Source organism: Vicia villosa, unplaced genomic scaffold, assembly GCF_029867415.1.
Source record: "Vicia villosa cultivar HV-30 ecotype Madison, WI unplaced genomic scaffold, Vvil1.0 ctg.002029F_1_1, whole genome shotgun sequence".
Taxonomy (NCBI): Eukaryota; Viridiplantae; Streptophyta; class Magnoliopsida; order Fabales; family Fabaceae; genus Vicia; species Vicia villosa.
The window spans coordinates 306083-328050 of NW_026705818.1; the positions used below are offsets into that span (position 1 = coordinate 306083).

Here is a 21968-nt window from a genome sequence, read left to right on the forward strand (position 1 = left end):
TGACTTACCAAATGGATCAATTCTGAAATAGTACTTCCCTAAAGCCAACAACAAAATGGTAGTACTAAAAAAATAGTCACAACAGGACGTATGCAGTTCGATAGCTCATCACCAAACAAGAAACTAACACAAAATTATTAACTACTAAGTACCTAGACATTTTATCAAACACCTAGAATGCATTTTATCCCCTTACTCATTTTGGATTCTCTAAAATAGCAACCTTGATAATTTCATACTCAACATTCCTACATTAAGAAGAATGAAAATTACTTACACAAGAGACAAGCGGGATGCTCATGAGGCGGCTCAAACAGCTTTGTCGGTTCTGTGACAATAAGAAACTTGCAGTAAGATTAAATCAGCAAAGGAAAATGGAATAATATATGTATAAACCACCAAATCAACTTGATTTGACATTAAAACCAAATCAATCTTTTCATCATAATAATATATCTTTCATCATTTATGCGGTTGCTGTTTTGAAGGGTTTTTTTTCTATATCATTGTTTCTTAATAATGATAAAAAAATTACTTAAATTAAAAATAAAAATATATACATGAACAGAAAAAAAGTAAAAAGACAAACAAACCTGCTATGATATCATCCGCACCACTCACAAATTTTGAGATACTATGAACAACAACATCAACACTAAGACGAACAGGCGAAATCACCATCAGAATAAATGTATTTTATGTAACCATCGTAACAGAGAAAACAAACACAAAAGTCATTAAAATCAACATTGAACAAAAGTTTTATAACAACTTAGAAATGAAAGCTATGTAACATTAAACAAATGTTTATCAATCTCACCTTTACACTACCTCTCCACCTCTAATAACGAACGATTGGTACATCAACAACAATAAAGAGAAGAAATCAAAAATGTATCGGTAGAAAAAAATCCATGAAATCAAAATCACAAGAACCAGAAGAATCGAAGAAACCCTAATCTTAACAAACTCGACATACTAGGAAGAATGGGAGAAGCGGAGACGAGGGAGAAAGAGGATGACGACGAATTTAGGGTTTGAATCATTGAAGGAAGAGAGAAAGCGGGTGAGAGAAGAGAGAGAGAGAGAGAGAGAGAGAGAGAGAGAGAGAGAGAGAGAGAGAGAGAGAGAGAGAGAGAGAGAGAGAGAGAGAGAGAGAGAGAGAGAGAGAGAGAGAGAGAGAGAGAGAGAGAGAGAGAGAGATAGAGTACATATGACAAGGAGAGAGAAAGAGAAATGTGGAAAATGGAAAAGTTTTTTGAAAAGGTTTTTAGGTTTTGAAAAGTTGAAGGGAAAAACCCAATGGTTAATAGGTATATTAAGAAACAATAAAAAGGAATATGAAAAGAGAGTGCCATTTGGAGGAGTGGTTAAATGTGATTGGTGGGAATAAAATTTTGATTTAGCAAATTACAAGAAAGGGCTTTTTTAAGGACAATTTTTTTTCTTTATTAAAGGTGATTTAGGATGTTTAGTGGCATGTCTTATTCTTAGTTAGATAGTTGATATCTCTATTTCTATGATTTAACACAATTACAAAGTTATCTAAAAGAAGGATACATGTCTTAAAGTAAAAAAAGATATTAGAAGGGTTGTTTTAGATTTTTGGTGGTAGTTTATTTTCTCATATTATATGGTGATACCATATATCACTTTCCAATTGACTAAAAAATTTTCCATTCACTTAGTCATTTCAAAAAAACGAAAAATAAAAATACTGCGAATAGGAAATTAAATAAGAAAGAAGCCTACATAAAGAAAAATACAAAGTGTCTTTCAATGTCAATCTTTGTATGCATTGAAATTTTTCTATGAAGATTAGAACATGGAAAACATAAAAAGGGTACAATACGTAAAAATACTAGTAGAAAAATATTTAAAATTGACTTATTTTGCCATGTTTATTGATGTGTGTGCATGATTTGTCTTTTGGTTTGAAAGGCAAATATAATTTATAAAAGAAGAGAGAGGCATTAACGATCAAAAATATAGAATGACCGACAAAAAGAATAGTACAAGGAGTGTCGAAAAAGAAAAAAATTGATAAAACAACAAAACCAACAAAAGACTAAAAAGAAAAAAACCTCAAGTACAAGTCTAACCACCCACCAAACCAGGGAAAAACCACACCGAAAAAAAGACATTAACCCAGAATCTAGACAAAGCTACATCTCTCCAACTAAGAACACCTACAGAAACAAAACAAAAAAGACAAGAAAAAACCCAAAGGGAGGCTGAAGCCACTCACCCCGCTATTAGCTCAGATACAAGAAAGGATTCTTAAGCCAGAAAAAGAAGGTACAGGAGTTCCATAGAGACCTACCAATGAACCATTTCCAAGCCAATAAAGTACTCATATCTTTCATATCTTTTGTTGTCACCTCAGAACTAGAGAAAATAATATCATTCCTATATTTTCAAATGGACCACATCACAACATTCCAAATAATCAACAACCCCCCTCTAGTCCTATGCCTACCACTCAAGGGAAAAAATAATTAGAAGAGGATCATGATATCCCTAGGCAAAACAGAACACCAACCCAACCACCTAAAAATCATATACCAAACAGAAGACACGACCTCGCAAGTCACAAAGATATGAGAGGATGACTCAACAAATAAAGAAAAAAAAGGGGCATGTAAGAGTCGCTGAGGTCAACTAGATTTCCCTCTTAATCAAGTTATCTCTGGCAGAGATGTGATCCATAAGAAACTGCCAAGAGAAAACAATAACTTTAGTGGGAAACCAGCTAACCCAAATAAACGGGAGGACTAAGTCAACATGAGGAACCTTTTGATCAGGGGGAACTGACGAGAGAGAAAACTAGAGTAAGCAAAAGACATAGAATAATCACCAGCACTCGAAACACGCCACCTTCACACATCACTCACCAACGATGGTCTAAAACCACTAATCACATATTAAAGATCACAAAAAAGAGCCTCCTCATAAACAAAAAGAAAATGTCTCCGCCACCTAAGATCACAACTCCAACAATAACCTTCCCACCTGCCAAAATTGTGTTATGTGTCGGAGAACTGAAGAATCTTTGGATCACATTCTATTAAATTGTTGCGTAGCTAAGTTGATATGGAGGGAGTTGTCGGAGTGGATTGACCTTTCGACGTTTTTGGGTGAAGGATTAAAACGGAGTTTTATGTGGTGGCACTAAGTGGAATGTTCTTGATATCTTTTGGAATATCAAGACTACGATTTGGAAATGGTCTTTTATCGGTGATATTACCTATTCCAAATTAAATCTCTACGATTTTTGCAAAGACCCTTTGTTTTATTTATCGTAGGTTCATTTGGTTTGTAGTTTCTCTTTTGCCGAGATTCATTCTCGTGTGGTTTTGAAAACATGTTTGAGAGCCCTTAGTTCTATCTTTAATATATAACTTTCTTAAAAAAATCCATATGAGGATAAAAGGTTAGAACAAGCATCAAACAAAGGCAAAGCAAAAACATTGCAATCACCCTTCAATTGTCTACTATGAATTTGAATCATGAAAATAAAGCTTGAAATAAAAAAGGGGTTTTGTTTTGGTAATGGAGGTTCTAACGGGGCTAATGAGGAAGGCTATTGAGTTAGACGAGTTCTGTGGTTTCAAGATAAGCGAAGAGGAGGAAGTGAACATCCTCCAATTTGCGTATGACACAATTATCATGGCGGAGGGAGATTGAGAGAATCTTTGGTGCATGAAATTTATTCTTAGGGGCTTTGAGATGATGTCAGGTTTGAAGATGAACTTTCATAAAAGTAAGATATATGGTATAAATGTGGGAGATTGGTACTTAGATGCGGCATCGACTTTTCTTTCTTGCAAAGTTGATAACCTTCCTTTTAAGTTTCTCAGTGTCAAAGTGGGAGATAGACCTCGAAAACTATCTATGTGGAGGGACTTAATTAATCACTTGAAAAATTGGTTGGCTTATGGAAAGGAAAACACCTTAATTTAGCGAGTCGAGTGGTGTTGATCAACTCGGTGTTAAATACAATCCCGATTTACTCTTTGTCATTCTACAAAGTGCCTTCAAAGGTTCTTCATGAGATCCGTAGTATTCAAAGTAACTTTCTTTGGAGTGGTGGCGAGAGGAAAAGGACAATTTATTGGGTTAGTTGGGATATTGTTTGTAAACTGCGTCACAAAGGAGGTCTTGGAATAAAGAATGTGGAGAACTTGAATGTGGCTTTATTAAATAAATGGAAATGGAGGATTTTGAAGGAGAAGGAAGCAGTGTTGAGTCGAATTTTAAAAAATAGATATGTGAATCCGGAGCTAAAAATTCTCATTGGGAAATAAAGCGTGTTGAATAAAAGGGTTTCCATTTGGTGGAGAACCTTTTGCTTTCTGATAACTATGTCAATCTCTTGGAAATTCATTTTGCAAGTACGGTTAATTGTTTTGTGGGAAACGGATTGGACATACCCTTTTGGTACATGGATCGGTAGTCAATCTTTAATGGAGGCTTTTCCATAAATTTTTGCGGAAGCTGTAGATGATAAGATCAAAGTGGTTGATGCGGGATATTGGTCTGAACAGGGGTGGTCATGGAATTTTGTGGATCTGGAAGGAGTTTTTTTATACTGTTTTGGCCACAGTTCTGCAGGGTGAAGGTGTGCTGGACGGCTTCACCTAGGCGAGAGAAATGGATGGAATTTTCTCGATTCAATCTTGTTTCGTTTGGTTTAGTACATTTCTGTCCCATCCTCCTCTTCCGGCAGAAATTGCAACCACGTTGAATCATTTATGGAAGGCTAAGGTTCCGTCGAAATTGCATTTTTTCGGATGGAGAGTTATTCACAATAAAATGTCGACAAAGGATCAATTGAAAAAGATGGGTATTTTGGTGAATAGCAATGATTTTTCTAATGTGTTGTGTTTGTCGGAAGAGGAATCTCTACCGCACCTTATGGGTCTTTGTCCGATAACGTCGACAATTTGGAGAAAAGTTTATGAGTGGATTGGTTTGATAGAAAAGTTATCTTTGATGGAATTCAAAAGTTTCTTTGCTCATTGTGATAAGGTGAAAAGTTTATCTAAAAGGTCGATTGTGGCGGTTATTTGGTTAGCGACGGCGTGGAGTATTTGGTTGAAGCGTAATGTGATCAACTTTAAGGGCGAGTCGTTTTGCTTTAATGATTGTATGTCGGAAATAGTTGTTAATGCGTGGAAGTGGTTAAATTCCAAATGTAAGATTGTAAACTCTTGTAACTTTCACACTTGGAATATCCCGCTCCTTGGTTTTAGGATGTAGAGACTTTCCAATTGTTTCGGGTGGAGTATCCCTTATACTCTGATGAATGATATCATTGCCTATTAAAAAAAAAATTCATGGTTGGTCCACTTCATTGTAAAATCATAGCATAAGAATATAATTACTCTTTACAATTTTAATGATCATGAATTAAAAAGAAAAAAATTATATTATATTTAATAACATTGATTAAAATTATATAATTGTACCAAAAAATATAAATATTATTTAATTAATTTAATTAGAAAATTACTTGTTAAGTGGTACTGGTCCAAGATGGACCAAAACTTCACTTCACTTCCCCATACTTAATGCCACCAAAAAGTAATGTAGTTGATATCTCAGTTTTCGACCGAGAAAACAAGACATTCTATAGTATTGCTGCACTAATGAATGAAAATTTTAAACATGCATACAACCACCTATGTTTAAACAATGCTTAAATCTGATTCTACGGCAGGAATTATATTGTGATTCCAACGTGAGAATTACTCTACAAATTCAGATAATATTGAGAACTAAATCCATTTCTTCAATTTCAGAAAATTATGCCTAACAAAACATCATTATAGAACATTTAGAAAGAAATAAAATAAGAAAGAGCAGAAGTCAAAGCCTTTTTATTATCAATAGTGTATGATTTCTCTACTTATAAGATGATTTTCTTCAAGGTAAGGATCCTCCAAGGAGACGGAGTAGGAGGTGGAGGGTTGAATTCTCTTGGATGTTGTAATCTGCGATGGTGTGGAGGTCATCTAGTTGTTTACCATAACAGATCAGGCGTTGCTGGTCGACTGGGATCCCCCCAACCTTATCAGAAATCACCTCCTTCACATTGGCTATGGTGTCGGAACTCTCAACAATCAGAGTGATCGTCTTTCCAGTCAGATCTTTTAGAAAGATTTGCATCTGCATTACAAAATACAACAAAACTGATAACAAAATACAACAAAATTGAAAAGAAAAAAAACCATAGCAAAGAAAAATAGAAGATACCTTGCGGGTTATGCAAATTTCTAGTTTGACAGATTTAGAAGAGCCAAAATAACAAGATGGAATCACGAGAAACTCCGATTGATTACTTGCTAAAGTAACCTTCTGGACATTCTCCGCCGAAGAATGCAATTTTAGACTGCATTTCTTGGACCTAGCCAATATATCATAACCATAACATGCCACAAAAGAGTTAGGGCCAATGCGGCTAATATTGACTGAATTTCCCAAAAGCATAGCACTATTATTGAGAACAAATAATTTGCCAGATTTTTTTTCTAGAAGAACAATGGTTTCAACATTGGACTTCAAGGATACAGTGAAGGATTGACTATAAGAAAATTTGATGAGAGAGTCCCCGTGTTTATGGCTGAAATGGTTCGACAACGCTCGGGATGAAGCAACAAAGTCACAACCTAAAAGGGGACAGTAACATGGTGCATAGCTGCATCTTTCTTCATGCTTTCTCTTTTCACTATAAGTTATTGTCTCCCTACAACCATATTCTTCATTTGGACATGGCATTTCCATAGATTGCAGAATATTCTCTATGACTTTACAACGTTTTGAGCAAATGGGTAATGAACACTTGATACACTTGTTCATAAGTTCAGGAAAACAGGTTGAGCAAACAGTATGACCATTATCACACTGAATTGTAACATAAAAGAAAGTCACCAAAATTAGAATTTGAACCATTAATTTGATAGCATAAAATAAAATAAAAAATTTAATCGTAAGGCTGATTAGGATGTTATTCAATAAAAGCATACCTGAAAGACTGGAATAGTTAAGGGTTTAGAACAGTTGCAGCAATCGAGAAGTTTTGGGTTGGAAATAATAACAGAAACGGAGTTATCCTCACGAGTAACATCTTCTTCGGATTTAACACAGTCTTTTGTGCATGGTTCCATTGCTTGTGAAACTAATACATACAGATATAGTGATAAAACAAATTAAAACACAAGTTGTTGTGGATTATAATATAAGCTAAAACAAATTACATATTCTCCGCCCACACAAATTTAGAGTATTATGATAACACAAGTTGTTGCAGCAACTTGTTCGCCTCGCGATAACGGCTGCTAACCATGAATATTATAATATTTTAACTTGGAGAATTACAAAGAGAGAGTTGCCTGCCATTCATGAAATTACGATAGTTAAAAAATAGTAAAATAAGAAAAACCTCCAAAAGATTGAGCACCTGCTATGCTCCAATTGCCGAAACCTAGAATAACCTTAACTTCAATTCACACGGTATAAATTAGGTTTATTTCCATTAAATCCTTATTTAAATTATTAATTAAATCCTTATTTAAATTTTTATTCTATACTATTAGAAATTAAACTACAGAAGATCTATTATTATGCTTCTATTTATATATTAAAATAAGTAAGTTATTTTTATGAGTATAAAAATATTACTACTTGAAATATGTTTAGTTTAACATTTAATTTATAATTTAAATTAATTTTAGTACAAATGAATATAACAGTAACAATAGTAATGTCGTAGAAAAAAAATATTGGAATTACAATAAATGTATTTATGTCAACAATAATCTCATATTTATAGTAATAATGTTTTAAATCCTGTCAAAAAATAAAATAAATATACTATAAATATTGAATTTGAGAAAAAAAAAATTCAATACTTTACTGAAAAATATGTAGCTATTAAAAATTTGAAAAACACAATTATGAAATTATATTCTAGTAATTCATGTTATTCTATATACAAAACATTTACATCTAATAAATCTATATAATACACAAATGATTAAATATGTAATGATTGATTTTATTTTATTAATTAGATCATATAATATTGATTAAATAAATATTTTATTTATTATCATTATTATCGAATTTTGAACATTATGATTTTAAATACTAATTTATTGAAATAATAAAAAACAAGTTAGCAATCGTTAGTTGGTTCAGTGGTGATTGGTGCTGAATTTGTTACAAACTAAAAACTGGTGCACTTTGGTAGGGGCGTGAAATGATAAATATTAAATAATAAAATTATTTGATAAATTAAAAAGGTAGAATTGAAATATTATAGAAAAATATAGGGATAAAATAATAGGGGTATAAGGTAAAGTTTTCGTATTCATTAGTTGAAATAGATATAGCTTTTGATTTGGTCATTTGGTCCAAGGGCATTTTGCCCTTGTGCATTTCATTACATTCTTTCTTCATACATTCACATGACATATCATCTTCAATTAAGCCACTCTCTTAAGTAGAACTTGGATTAGTCTTCTTATTTTGTATCATTGATTTAAACTATACTAATTCAAGATCATTTGAGTTTGACATAGCATTGGATTTGTTGGTCATAATTAATTTTTGTCAATATTCCATCCTTAATATCATTTAATTTCAAAATAATTGGAACCAAACTGAATTTCCCAATCACTAGCATCACTTTATGATCATGGGATATTACATCTTGCTATTAAAATTGAGATTTTGCTAATTTTGAATCGGAACTTGGAGTTAATTTCAATTTTGATTCAAATATAATGTGATTTTTGGCTAAGGATTATATGCAGCATCTCATTCATTGTTTCACCATCAGTACTACATAGCAACTTCTCCATTTCCAAGCTTTTCAAAGATACCAAGGACACAATTTTATATAAGCTATGTTAATTCTACATTACAAGATTTTTACAAAGTTACGTAGCAAATTCTCATGGGGGGTTGCAAATACCCATTTATTCAAGGAAATGCTTTTCAATTTACAATGTAAAAGTGGAGAAGTAAAAAAAAATCTACATGTTTTATTGGAATTTCGTATTCAAATCCAATGTGGTCAAGCTTTACTACTTGCTCATTTGCTCTTTGCCGATATCATGCATCACCAATTGATGTTTCTCCCAACATGTGGCTCTTTAAAGAGAAATCATCTTACCAACTCTCAAATTATCCCTGGCACCCTCCAAAAGTATTGAAAAGAATAATATACCCAACCAAAATTATTTATCAAATTTTTTGAAATTTACGAAGAGCACTGGATTTTTCAAATTTTAGGGCGATATCGGAAATTTGAGCTGCGTACTGGAAATTCTAGAAAACAAGTTAGTTTTCGATATTTTTTTCAATATTTCCGATACTTTCTACCAAAAATTTTGAAATTTCCGGTATTTCTTACCGGCAATTTTGAAATTTACCTTATTTTGTACCGGAAATTTCAAAATTTTCGATATATTTATGAAATTTTGAAAACCATAAGAAATTTCAAAAATTCCAATATATTTTCAAGTACCAGAAATTTCAAAAATTCCAGTATATTGTCAAGTACCGGAAATTTTGACATATTTGAAATTTCCGGTACTTTGTATTTTTTTTAAAAATTACATTTTCTTTTCTTTTTTTTCATTGAGGACTAGAGACAGGGATGGTACAGTTGCGGGTCGGGCAACCGATAGAGCAGAGGCTCGTGCTAGGGCTGATGCCGATGAGGCTGGTACGTCAGTCTTACGGGCTGGACGCGTTGTTCCGACTAGAGCTGTCAAAATGGGCTACCCGACCCTAAACAGGTCGGCCCTGACGTGCCCTGGCTTTTTATGGCTGGACCAAAAAGGCCCGATTTAATATGGGCTTGAGAATTACTACCCGAGGCCGGTCCTAGATAGGCTTCGGGCTACCCGGCCCTAAACGAGTTTTTTTAATTAAAAAAATTAAAATAAAAACTCCATAATATTTATTATAACTAAAATTAAAAATTATAGTATTTTAAACATAATAATTTTTAAGTACTATATTATCTCTTATAATACTATAATGTGTTTTTAAATACAATATATGTCTAAATTGTATAAAACAATACTTGAATATTTACAATAACGCAAAAACTAATATAATACAATCTAAGAATGTTGATTATATTAATGTATTATATTTAAAAGTGAAAGATAGAATAGAATAGAATAGAGATAAAATATAGTGATGAGAGAAAAATCACTATGATATTTTGGAGTAAACAATATAAATATTAATATATATTTTTTAAATTTTATAATTATGCGGATCTAATGAGCTACCCACGGCCCATATGGGCTAGCCCTAATGGGTAGCGGGATTTTTAGGACTGGGCTAAAAAGGCCCTGAAAAATATGGGCTCTAATTTTAAGGCTAAAGCCCTATAATTTTTCGGGCCTGACGGGCCGGCCCATATGGGCTAGCCCATTTTGACAGCTCTAGCTCCGACCAGTTCTAACTGGGAACGGTGGGCAGAGGAGGCGTAGGCGGGTAGGGGGTTCCGTGCACCTCGGCGCCGGGGTGGTAGAGCTTCCACTGCTATGGACGGGCATGATGAGGTTGGTCAGGCTGCTAGGGTTAAGGTTGTTGCTCGGGAGGATGTTGCTAGGGTTGGGGATGTTGTTCGGGAGGTTGCTGTTGTAAAACCCTTCTAAACCCCCGCGGAATATTAGTTAAATTCAGAGTAAAACATGTACAAGGGCATTACAACTCCAAAATATTTAAAACATTTAATCATGTCATGCCTTATGAGGAACATCAAACCATATTATTCAGCAAACATGTTAACACAACGGAATTACTTCATAATCTGAATAACATAAAACATTGGTATTCAACACTATCACCGACTCAAAACCAACCAAAACATTATTCCAACAAAAGAGATAATAGTTCATCAACAACTCTAAGTAAACGTTCCTCAGTGTTACAGGATCAGAGCATGATACTGACCCAACTGAACTAAACGAAATAACTTTACGAGCTATCCTCACCAAGCACAAGCCGTTACTCCTTAATCTGAAAATGGTCAACAGTAAGGGTGAGACAAATCATATTTAAACTATATTATAAGCTCATACTGATAAAACGTCATAAATAGATCATTCACCCAACTGCAGTACAATTAGATTTCAAAAATATCATTCATAAACAGTTATCCACACAGCTCAATCATAAATCACAACAAACTGATATAACACTGGACAACCCTCAATCATGTTATATCAACATATATGCAAATGCAATGACTCTTATGCATGTGGTACCAATCATGGGATTATCCATCTCACCGATCCGACACCAACAGGATACGGCTACTTCCACTCACTAATTTCACACAATGGGAATTAACTACCGCTGATCCAACATCACCAGGATACAGCCACAAATATGATTATGAATGCATGCACCACCTTAAGCATGCTAATCATCAACACCAATTAATATGAATAAGCATTATCATATTTCCACTCGCTGAAGCAACACCAAAATAATGCATTTATATTTCAACACCATTCAGAAATTATATTATGCATAATCAACATCCAAATACAACATCCACAAAGCAATTACATTTCCACAAATCCACTTTATTGTTACACTTAACACTTAAACATGTAACATACAACTCACCACCATAAAATAAAATCGGGTTTTAAAAATAAAATTGAGCTACAGCCCAAAATACCATTTGATTATATAAAATATTTAATTAGTGACACAACGCTCAAAACAGCGCTTAAAATGGATATACGGTTTGAAAGATATGAATTTTAAAAATAATTTTTCAAAATGTGTCAGGTGTAACCGGTTACAGCATGGGCGCTACCCGGTTACGCCTTTACGTCAATGTATTCGCTATTTTCAAAACGCGCCTGTAATCGGTTACAGCATGGTGGGTAACCGGTTACAGTACTCAAAATTTCCCAGATTGTTCATTTTTTCACGTGGTAACCGGTTACAGCAGGGTTGCTACCCGGTTACAGCGTGCACAGAACCAAAAATATCAATTTTTGACAGCACTTCTCCATTCCAATTCCAACCCAAATCGTTCCAACATCATTAAATCACCAATACCGTCTCAATTCAAACATCCTAACATATTTCTAACATATTTAGGGGTCCATTAACATCAAGTATCATTCCAGTTCATCCAATTTCATCACAATCCAACAATTGTTCTACATTTTTCCAAAAACCTCAAACCTAACATACTATCAATCGATTCAAACAACCTACATATTCAATCCTATCACTATTAAATTGATAATAGATAGTAAATGGATTATTCACCCCTTATCTTAGCAAAAATTTTGAGATTCTTCCTCTTTTGCTATTTCACGTACTTGCTCTTCTCCTTCTCTAGCTCTTTTGCTTTCTATTTTTCAATTTTTCTTCTTTTCTTATTTTATGAAAAATAGAACCATTAGTTAGGAAGGCCTGCTCAACTTAACACCTCCCTTCTACTAACTACTACACCAAGCCCAATAACACTATTTTCCAAAATTCTCCATTAATTAAATAAAAGCCAATTTATCTCAACAATTAATTTAAATCTCAATTAAATTAATAAATGGAAGATATGGGGTGTTACAGTTCCGGATGATGTTGCTAGGGTTGAGTCGGTGGTTGCTAGTTTTTAGTCGGAGCAGGCTAGGGTTGAGCCGGAGGTACATGTTGCTGATGAGGTGGTGGTTGAGGAGCGGGTGACTGTGGTTGTTAAGGAGGTGGTGGTGCATGATACGGACACCACCACAGGTGGATCTATAGAGCCATCAGTACACACTGATGAGGCTTATCCATGAGGACCTTCTGACAGGTGGATTTTGACAGCCTATGTTTACCATGTCGCTTTTAGGATATGGAAGGGCGAGGTATGTAACATTGCTTAACTTTTATTATGCAATTTGAATTATACTGTTGTATTTTAATTGTATTTTTTAATTGTATTTTTTAATTATATTTTTTTAATTGTATTTTTTTTGTTACAGGAGCGTCCAGTGCTGAAGCTCACTTCTCACGGGTCGAAGTTGAAGAACTTCCCCGAGGATCCGATGCCTGAGGAGGTGGCGAGGATCGTTCGGGACTTCCATTTGTTAAATTTTGTTGTATGCTCCCTGACAATGCTGGAAGCCCCTCTCTTATCAGCTTTTGTGGAGAAATGGCACACGAAGACATCATCCTTCCATCTTCCATTCGGGGAGATGAAGGTGACTCTGGATGATGTGCATGCCCTGTTTCACCTTCCTATAGCTGGTACATTTTTTACACCAATTCATAGAGACCAGACGACGGCGGTGCAGATGGGGACGGATGCATTAGAGGTTGATGAGTTGGTTATGCTCAAGGAGTTTGGTGACACTTGGGGCTTTCACCTCAGGATGTCTTTTATGAGGAAGATTTATCAGCAGCTGGTCGATGCGGGGAGGTATGAGGCTACCGCTAGGGCGTACATGCTACATCTAGTGGCATGTACTCTCTTTGCGGACAAGTATGCATATTATATAGATGTGCGTATCTGACTCTCTTCAGCGACCTTGATACCCCATGTTAGGCTTAGGGAGTGGCTGCTCTGACGATGCTATACACGACGCTTGATGCTGCTTCTCGTCCTGACACCAAACAACTTGCTGGTTATCTGAGCTTGCTACAGGTATATATTCTTAACAGGTTTTTTGTGTTTTATTATATTTTACATGGCCTTGATTATTTTTATTTATATAGTGTTGGATCTACGAGCACTTCCCTCGGGTTTGTAAGCGAAGGACTTCCCGTTGTGCGGCTTCTGACCTTTGTGCGATGAGGTGGAAGACCAGATAGACCCTTCCAAGAGAGGCACCCATGTCATCTGGACACCATATACAGGTCACCGCGAGCATCATCCTTTTGATCGATCCTCCTTATACTTAGGTTATGTCAGATGGGAGAGCCATGTGGCTAGACACTTGCCTGAGAGGTGTCTACGCCAGTGTGGTTATATAGCGGGCATCCCACGGCCGGTCCCAGAGAGGCAAAAGAGAAGACAGAAATGCATAAACTTTGAAGATGATGAAGGGGTGAAAAGAGAGAAAATGAATATGGAATGAGTTTATATAGACACAGACTTGAAAAAGAAATGCAATGAGATTCTGAATGCAACGGTTATAGAATATGAATCAATCACATTTAATGTTGAGAGTCGTTAGTGGAGATAGCGTGAGATTTGAAAAGATTTGCACAGTTACCTAGGGCGGCGTCTCATCAACTGCACGCATGCTTGTCCTTTCAGAATGAACACATGGTCATCATCTAGAATAGCTGGTGACAGCTGTTTTGCTTTAACAGAAGTTTTGTATCATACTTAGACACATGAAACGTTAGTGATAACATATTCAGAGTATCCATATGAGCATACATAAATAGAACATCTGATAGATAAATTATAAATCATATTCTTCAAACTAATCCACATATCAGATCATCTAAACACCTTCATTCTGGGCATAAATCCATACTGATGTTCTTCAGAATGAACTTAAACCTATCTTCCGCAAGGGGTTTTGTAAAGATATCAACCCATTGGTGGTCTGTATCTATAAAGTTTAAAGAAAGAACACCCTTCTGAACATATTCTCTAATAAAGTGATGTTTGATCTCTATATGTTTAGCTTTAGAATGTAAAATAGGATTCTTAGATAAACAAATAGCAGAAGTATTATCACATAATATGGGAATGTTACTCTCATATATATGATAGTCTTCTAGCTGACTTTTCATCCAGAGCATCTGTGTACTACATCCAGCAGCAACTACATATTTTGCTTCTGTTGTAGAGAGTGCAATAGTTGCTTGCTTCTTGATGTACCAGGAGATCAGGTTACTTCCCAGAAACTGACAACTTCTAGAAGTACTTTTCCTTTCAACTCTATCTCCAGCGTAATCAGCATCACAATATCCTACTAAGTTGTATTCTTCAGATCTTCTGTAGACTAAACCAACATTAGTAGTACCTTTCAGATACCTAAGAATTCTCTTAACAGTAGTTAAGTGAGATTCTCTAGGGTCTGATTGGAATCTAGCACACAAGCATACACTGAATAAAATATCAGGTCTAGAAGCAGTCAGATAGAGAAAAGATCCTATCATACCTCTGTAGATCTTCTGATCTACCTTTTTGCTTACCTCATCCTTACCTAAAACGCAAGTTGGATGCATTGGAGTTTTTGCTTCTTTGCTTTCAGATAGATTGAACTTCTTCAGCAGTTCTTTGACATACTCCGTCTGATGAACATATGTTCCTTCAGAAGTTTGATTGATCTGAATGCTTATGAAATATTTGAGTTTTCCTATCATGCTCATCTCAAATTCTGCCTGCATAGACTTAGCAAACTTCTTTCCAAGTGTAGCATTAGATGTTCCAAAAATAATATCATCTACATAAATTTGACAAATTAGCATATCCTTTTTATAGGTTTTACAGAAGAGAGTTGTGTCTATTTTTCCTCTTCTGAAACCATTATCCAGAAGGAAAGAACTTAATCTTTCATACCAAGCTCTGGGAGCTTGCTTCAAACCGTATAATGATTTCTTTAGTTTAAAAACATGTTCTGGAGACTTAGAGTCTTCAAAACCAGGAGGTTGGTGAACATAAACTTCTTCATCTATATAACCATTTAAAAAGGCACTCTTAGCATCCATCTAATACAGAGTGATGTTATTTTGAGTGGCAAAAGAAATTAATAATCTAATAGATTCTAACCTGGCCACTGGTGCAAAGGTTTCAGTATAGTCAATACCTTCTTGCTGACTATAGCCCTGAGCAACCAGTCTGGATTTGTTTCTGATAACTTCACCTTTCTCACTCAGCTTGTTTCTGAAGACCCATTTTGTTCCAATGATATTGAATCCTTTAGGTCTTGGAACCAAATCCCAAACATCATTCTTTGTAAACTGATTTAACTCTTCTTGCATAGCAATTATCCAGTCAGCATCTTCCAGAGCTTGATCAACAGAAGTTGGCTCAATCAAAGACACTAAACTAAATTGACATTCTGCATTGTTCTTTAGGAATGCTCTTGTTCTGATGGGATCATCTTTCTTTCCAATTAGAACTTCTTCTGGATGGGCAGAATTAATTCTTGAAGATCTTCTGAGTGTTGGCTCTTCAGATATTCTGAGATTCTCTAAAGACGCTGCAACTTGATCTTCTGATACATCCTTTCCCTTGGGTTCTTCATGATCTGAGTTAGAGATGTCTATATCTGCAAAATTCTCAAACTGCTTTGGCTTTTCAATGCCAAGCTTATCATTAAATCTGATATTGATTAATTCCTCAACTATCAGAGTTTCAATATTGTATACTGTGTAGCCCTTAGAGCGCTCAGAATATCCAACAAGGAAACACTTCTGAGCTTTGGAATCAAACTTGTTCAGATGATATTTAGTATTCAGAATATAACAAACACATCCAAATGGATGGAAATATGAAATGTTGGGCTTTCTGTTCTTCCACAATTCATAAGGATTCTTATTTAGAATAGGTCTTATAGAGATTCTATTCTGAATATAACAAGCTGTGTTAATTGCTTATTCCTAGAAATGTTTAGCCATATTAGTCTCATTGATCATGGTTCTGGCCATATCTTGGAGAGTCATATTCTTTCGTTCTACAACTCCATTTTGTTGTGGAGTTCTAGGACAAGAGAAATCATGGGCAATACCATTTTCTTTGAAATAAATTTCAAAGAATATGTTCTCAAATTCACCACCATGATCACTTCTGACTTTTATGATTTTACATTCCTTTTCAGATTGAATCTGATTACAGAAGTCAAAGAACACAGAATGTGACTCATCCTTGTGTTTTAAGAACTTTACCCAAGTCCATCTGCTGTAGTCATCTACAATGACCAATCCATATTTCTTGCCTCTGATTGATGCTGTTTTGACTGGGCCAAAAAGATAAATGTGCAGAAGTTCTAACGGCCTAGAGGAAGAGACAACATTTTTAGATTTAAATGTAGGTTTTGAAAACTTCCCTTTCTGACATGCTTCACAAAGAGCATATGATTTATATTTCAGATTAAGGAGTCCTCTGACCAGATTGAGTTTGTTAATCTGAGAGATCTTTCTCAAACTAGCATGACCCAATCTTCTGTGCCAGACCCATTGCTCTTCGTTAACAGACAGACGGCAAGTACCTGTTGGTTCTTAAGATCTGAAAGATCAATCTTATAAATTTTGTTCTTTCTCTTGCCTGTAAATAGGATTGAGCCATCCTTCTGACTAATATCTTTACAAGACTTTTGATTAAAGATTATGTCATAACCATTGTCACTTAATTGACTTATGGATAATAAGTTATGAGCTAATCCATCTACTAAAAGAACATTAGTTATAGAGGGAGAATTACCAATACATATGGTTCCTGAGCCTATGATTTTTCCCTTCTGGTTCCCTCCAAACTTAACTTCTCCAGCAGATTTAAGTTCCAGACTTTAGAACATAGACCTTCTTCCCGTCATGTGACGTGAGCACCCAGAGTCCAGGTACCATGACATGTTTGTCTTTTGCACTGTGAAGGAGATCTGCAAAATTATCTTATCCTTAGGTACCCACATTCTTTTGGGTCCTTTGGGGTTAGTCCTTCTCACTTTCTGATTGAACTGAGATTTTACATAAGATTTTCAAGAATGTGCAACAGCATGTTTCTTTGTGTGTGTGATATGGAAACTTTTAGAGTGTGATGTGTGTTTGATATTATGAGAATGACCATACTTGAACTGTTCATACAGAGGTTTGTATTTAATGATCATTTCATCAACAGGTTCAAGTTTATATGGGATTTCTCCCTCAAAGCCTATACATGTCCTTTTGTTTCCACTAACACCATAGATCATAGAGGCTAACTGACTTCTGCCTATACCTCTAGATAAGAACTTTCTGAAGCTCAAGTCATATTCTTTCAGAATATTGTTAGTGCTTGGAATAGACATGTCTGAACTTGAAGATGTTTCAACATCTTTAGTTAACTTTAAAACTTTTTCTTTTAGTTTAGAGTTTTCTATTTCAAGTCTCTTAGTTTTAGATGCAAAAAACTTTTTGAGCTTTTTGTATTTGATACTAAGTTGACTCTTGACTTCTAGAAGTTCTGATAAGCTGGAAACTAAATCTTCTCTAGTGAGTTCAGAAAATACCTCATTAGAGTCTGAATCAGAAGTATATTCTTCTTCAGCATCAACTGTTGCCATGAGTGCTATGTTGGCCTGCTCATCTCCAGAGTCTGCAGATGAATCAGAGTCGTCCCATGTAGCCATCATGCCTTTCTTCTTTTCAAACTTCTTTCTGGGCTTTTCCCTCTGAAGCTTAGGACATTCATTCTTGTAGTGTCCAGGTTCTTTGCATTCATAGCACACTACCTTCTTCTTGCCAGATCTTCTGTGTTCAGAAGATTCTCCCTTTTCAGGTCTCTTGAAGTTCTTGAATCTTCTCTGCTTGCTTTTCAAGAGTTGATTCACCCTTCTAGATAAGAGAGACAATTCATCATCTTCTTCTTCTGACTCTAGCTGGTCAGATCCTTCTTCTTCTGCCTGAAAAGCGTTAGCACAGTGTTTATTTTTAGATTTTAAAGCAATAGACTTACATTTCTTCTGAGGCTCATTTGCATCTAGCTCAATCTCATAACTCCTCAGTGCACTTATAAGCTCCTCAAGAGATACTTCATTCAGATTCTTTGCAATCTTGAATGCTGTAACCATTGGTCCCCATCTTCTGGGTAGACTTCTGATTATCTTCTTAACGTGATCAGCTTTTGTGTATCCCTTGTCAAGAACTCTTAATCTAGCAGTCAAAGTCTGGAATCTGGAGAACATTGCTTCAATGTTTCCATTATCTTCCATTCTGAACGTTTCATACTTCTGGATGAGAGCCAAATATTTTGTCTCCTTGACTTGTGCATTTCCTTCACAAGTCATCTTCAGAGATTCAAAGATGTCATGAGCAGTTTCTCTGTTGGTGATTTTCTCATACTCAGCATGTGAAATGGCATTTAACAATATAGTTCTTGCTTTGTGGTGATTTTTGTACTCTTTCTTTTGATCATCACTCATAGCCTGTCTAGCGAGCTTGACTCCTTGAGTAGATACTGGATGTTTGTAACCATCCAACACTACATCCCATAAATCACCATCTTGGCATAGAAAGTAACTTTCAAGTCTATCTTTCCAATATTCAAAGCTCTCACCATCAAAGACTGGTGGTTTATTGAATCCATTAAAGCTGTTACTTCCATTGTTACCATTGTTGTTCTGCTCAGTAGGAGTTAGTGTTGGAGTAGAATTTGTCATAACATGTTTTTCTTCCTGAATCTTTTCTCTAACACGGTTAAGTGTTTGCACCTAGAACCGGCGCTCTGATGCAAATTGAAGGAGTGAAAACACTTAGAAAGGGGGGATTGAATAAGGGTTGTTTCTAAAAAATGGCAGATAAAAAATAATCACACAGTTATTTTTATCCTGGTTTGTTGTTAACCAAACTACTCCAGTCCACCCCTGACAGAGTGATTTACCTCAACTGAGGATTTAATCCACTAATCAATCTTGATTACAATGGTTCTCCACTTAGATAACTTCTAAGTCTTCTAGAGTATACAGATCACAACTTGATCACTCTAGGAAATTCCTTTTACAAAGAAATAAACAAATAGGCAAAATACCCTTTTTGGTCCCGTATGTGAACCTCGGGGTTCATTTTGGTCCCTTAACTTCAAAAAGTTCCATATGGGTCCCTTCACTCTTCAAAAGGTGTCATTTAAGTCCTTTTTGGCATATTAGCGACGGATTTAGCGACTGATTTTTGAGTTTTTCCGTCGCTAATAAGACAAAAAGGACTAAAATGACACCTTTTGAAGAGTTAAGGGACCAATTTGAAACTTTTTGAAGTTAAGGGACCAAAATGAACCACGGGGTTAACTTACGGGACTAAAAAGAGTATTTTGCCAAACAAATATTACAAGAGTTTAATTTGCTTCTTAATAAGCTATAATCACCAAGTGATTTTTCTCTTAAGTTTAAGTTCTAAACACTCACTAAGATATTACAAGTTGTGAGGTTGAATATGAAGTTCTTCTTTGTTTTAGTGTGATAGCGTTTTGGCAGCGTAATGGTACTTAGAGCGAGAGTTGTTAGCTGCTTCAGCATCATAACTTCTTTATATAGGCAGTGAAAAAAGGTGACCGTTGAGTAGCATTTAATGCTTTGCGTGAATAGTACACTGCTGCATTTAACGTTTCACTCTTTTGTCAACTACCTCGAGCCATGCTTCAACTGCTTTTGCTGACTTTTTCTTTTGTAGCTTCTAACATTCCTTTTGTCATTCAGACATATTTGACGTTGTAGCCTTTTCATCTTGTACTTTCTTCTGGACTCAGACTTTAAAAAAACGTTTGAATATCAGAGTCTTCAGAGTTGGTGCAGATGCAACTTCAGTCATCAGACTTTGAAAGTGCTTTGGAGCGTGATACCATCAGATCTTCAGAGCCTTGCTTCTGATTGCCATCTTCTGATGCCTTCCAGATCATGTTCTAATTTTCTCAATACCATCTTCTGATGTCTTCCAGACCATGTTCTGACGAAGTCATCCAGATCTTCTGGGCCAGAGCTTCTGAATGCTGATTTTGTGCATACTCTTTTAGATTTTTCCTGAAATGGAAAACGTGAATAATTAAAGTACCACATTGTCTTATACAAAATTCATATATAATATTATCATCAAAACTAAGAATATTGATCAGAACATTTCATGTTATAACAATCTCCCCCTTTTTGATGATGACAAAAACATACAGAATTGATATGAATTTGTATCCAGAATATCAGATGAAAAAGACAATACACAGATAAAGCATAAAAGCATATTAATCAGAGTGTGTGAATATGTCTCCCCCTGAGATTAACATTCTCCCCCTGAAATTAATACTAGAAGAATTTATAAATAAAAGACTTCCCTCCAGAAGAATTTATAAATAAAAGACTTCTCCCCCTGAAATTATTTGTATATTTTGTACGAACATATTTTTAATGACATAATCTTTTTTGCTAGTACATATTTCGAGTAGATAAAGAAAATAACATCAATAATAAACAAACATAGTTAACAAATATCAGATGACAAACAACAAGCATAAAATTGACAATCAGATCCTCCAAAAGTGTCGGCAAAATCTCAACCATTTAAAAAACAAAAAATTTAAACATACCGGACATTTAGTTTATTTGAAATTTCTGGTATACCAGAATTTTGTAATTTCTAGTATACTCGAAATTTCAAAATTCCGGTATACCAGAAATTTTAAATAAACTAAATTTTTGGTATGTTTTACCAAAAATTTAAAGTTAACTGAATTTCCGGTATTCTTTATCAAAAAATTTGAAGTATATATTGGAAATTTTCAACGGAATTTCTTTGATTTTCAACTTTTTTTAACAGGGGTAAAATGAGAATAAAAAAATGGAGGATGGCAAGTTCAATTTCTGGGGTGGCAAGTTAATTTCTCCTCTTTAAATTGCAACCTGCCAAGAACAAACCAAAGGAAGCTTTATTTCTTCCGAGCCACACTCCCCACGTTGGACATGCACCCCTTGGCCCAGATTCAGCTTCTTTACTTTTTTATTCCTTTTAAATTTTTGTTTTGAAGTTTCTTTTAACTAAAAAAGAATGAAAAATAAAATAACATCTCTCTAAAAATAAAATAAAAAAGAATCTAAGAGTTTTTTTCTTAAATAATGAAGATATTTTAGTTTCTTTATCACATGTTCAAATTACCAAAATTGATTTAGAATCAGGTTTTTTTTATTTTAAAATATTTTCATATAAAAAATAAAATATATGTCCTTAGATATATTTTCACACGCTCGAAATACAAAAAGATTTTCATTAAAATTTAATTTTTTAGGAATGAC

The 21968-nt window shown here is 34.8% G+C and overlaps 2 protein-coding genes across 2 annotated transcripts; one reads left to right on the forward strand and one right to left on the reverse strand.

The window, feature by feature from the left end:
* Positions 1-4653: 4653 nt before the first annotated feature.
* Positions 4654-5262, forward strand: LOC131637569 (uncharacterized). Its single transcript, XM_058908168.1, has one exon. It carries the CDS (start codon positions 4654-4656, stop codon positions 5260-5262), a length of 609 nt encoding a protein of 202 aa, XP_058764151.1.
* A 666-nt stretch (positions 5263-5928) lies between these two features.
* On the reverse strand, positions 5929-7169 carry LOC131637570 (E3 ubiquitin-protein ligase SINA-like 10). The gene is made up of 3 exons (XM_058908169.1): positions 7029-7169; positions 6259-6906; positions 5929-6171 (listed from the first exon to the last, which is right to left on the reverse strand). Exons 1-3 carry the CDS (start codon positions 7167-7169, stop codon positions 5929-5931), a joined length of 1032 nt encoding a protein of 343 aa, XP_058764152.1.
* Positions 7170-21968: the final 14799 nt, after the last annotated feature.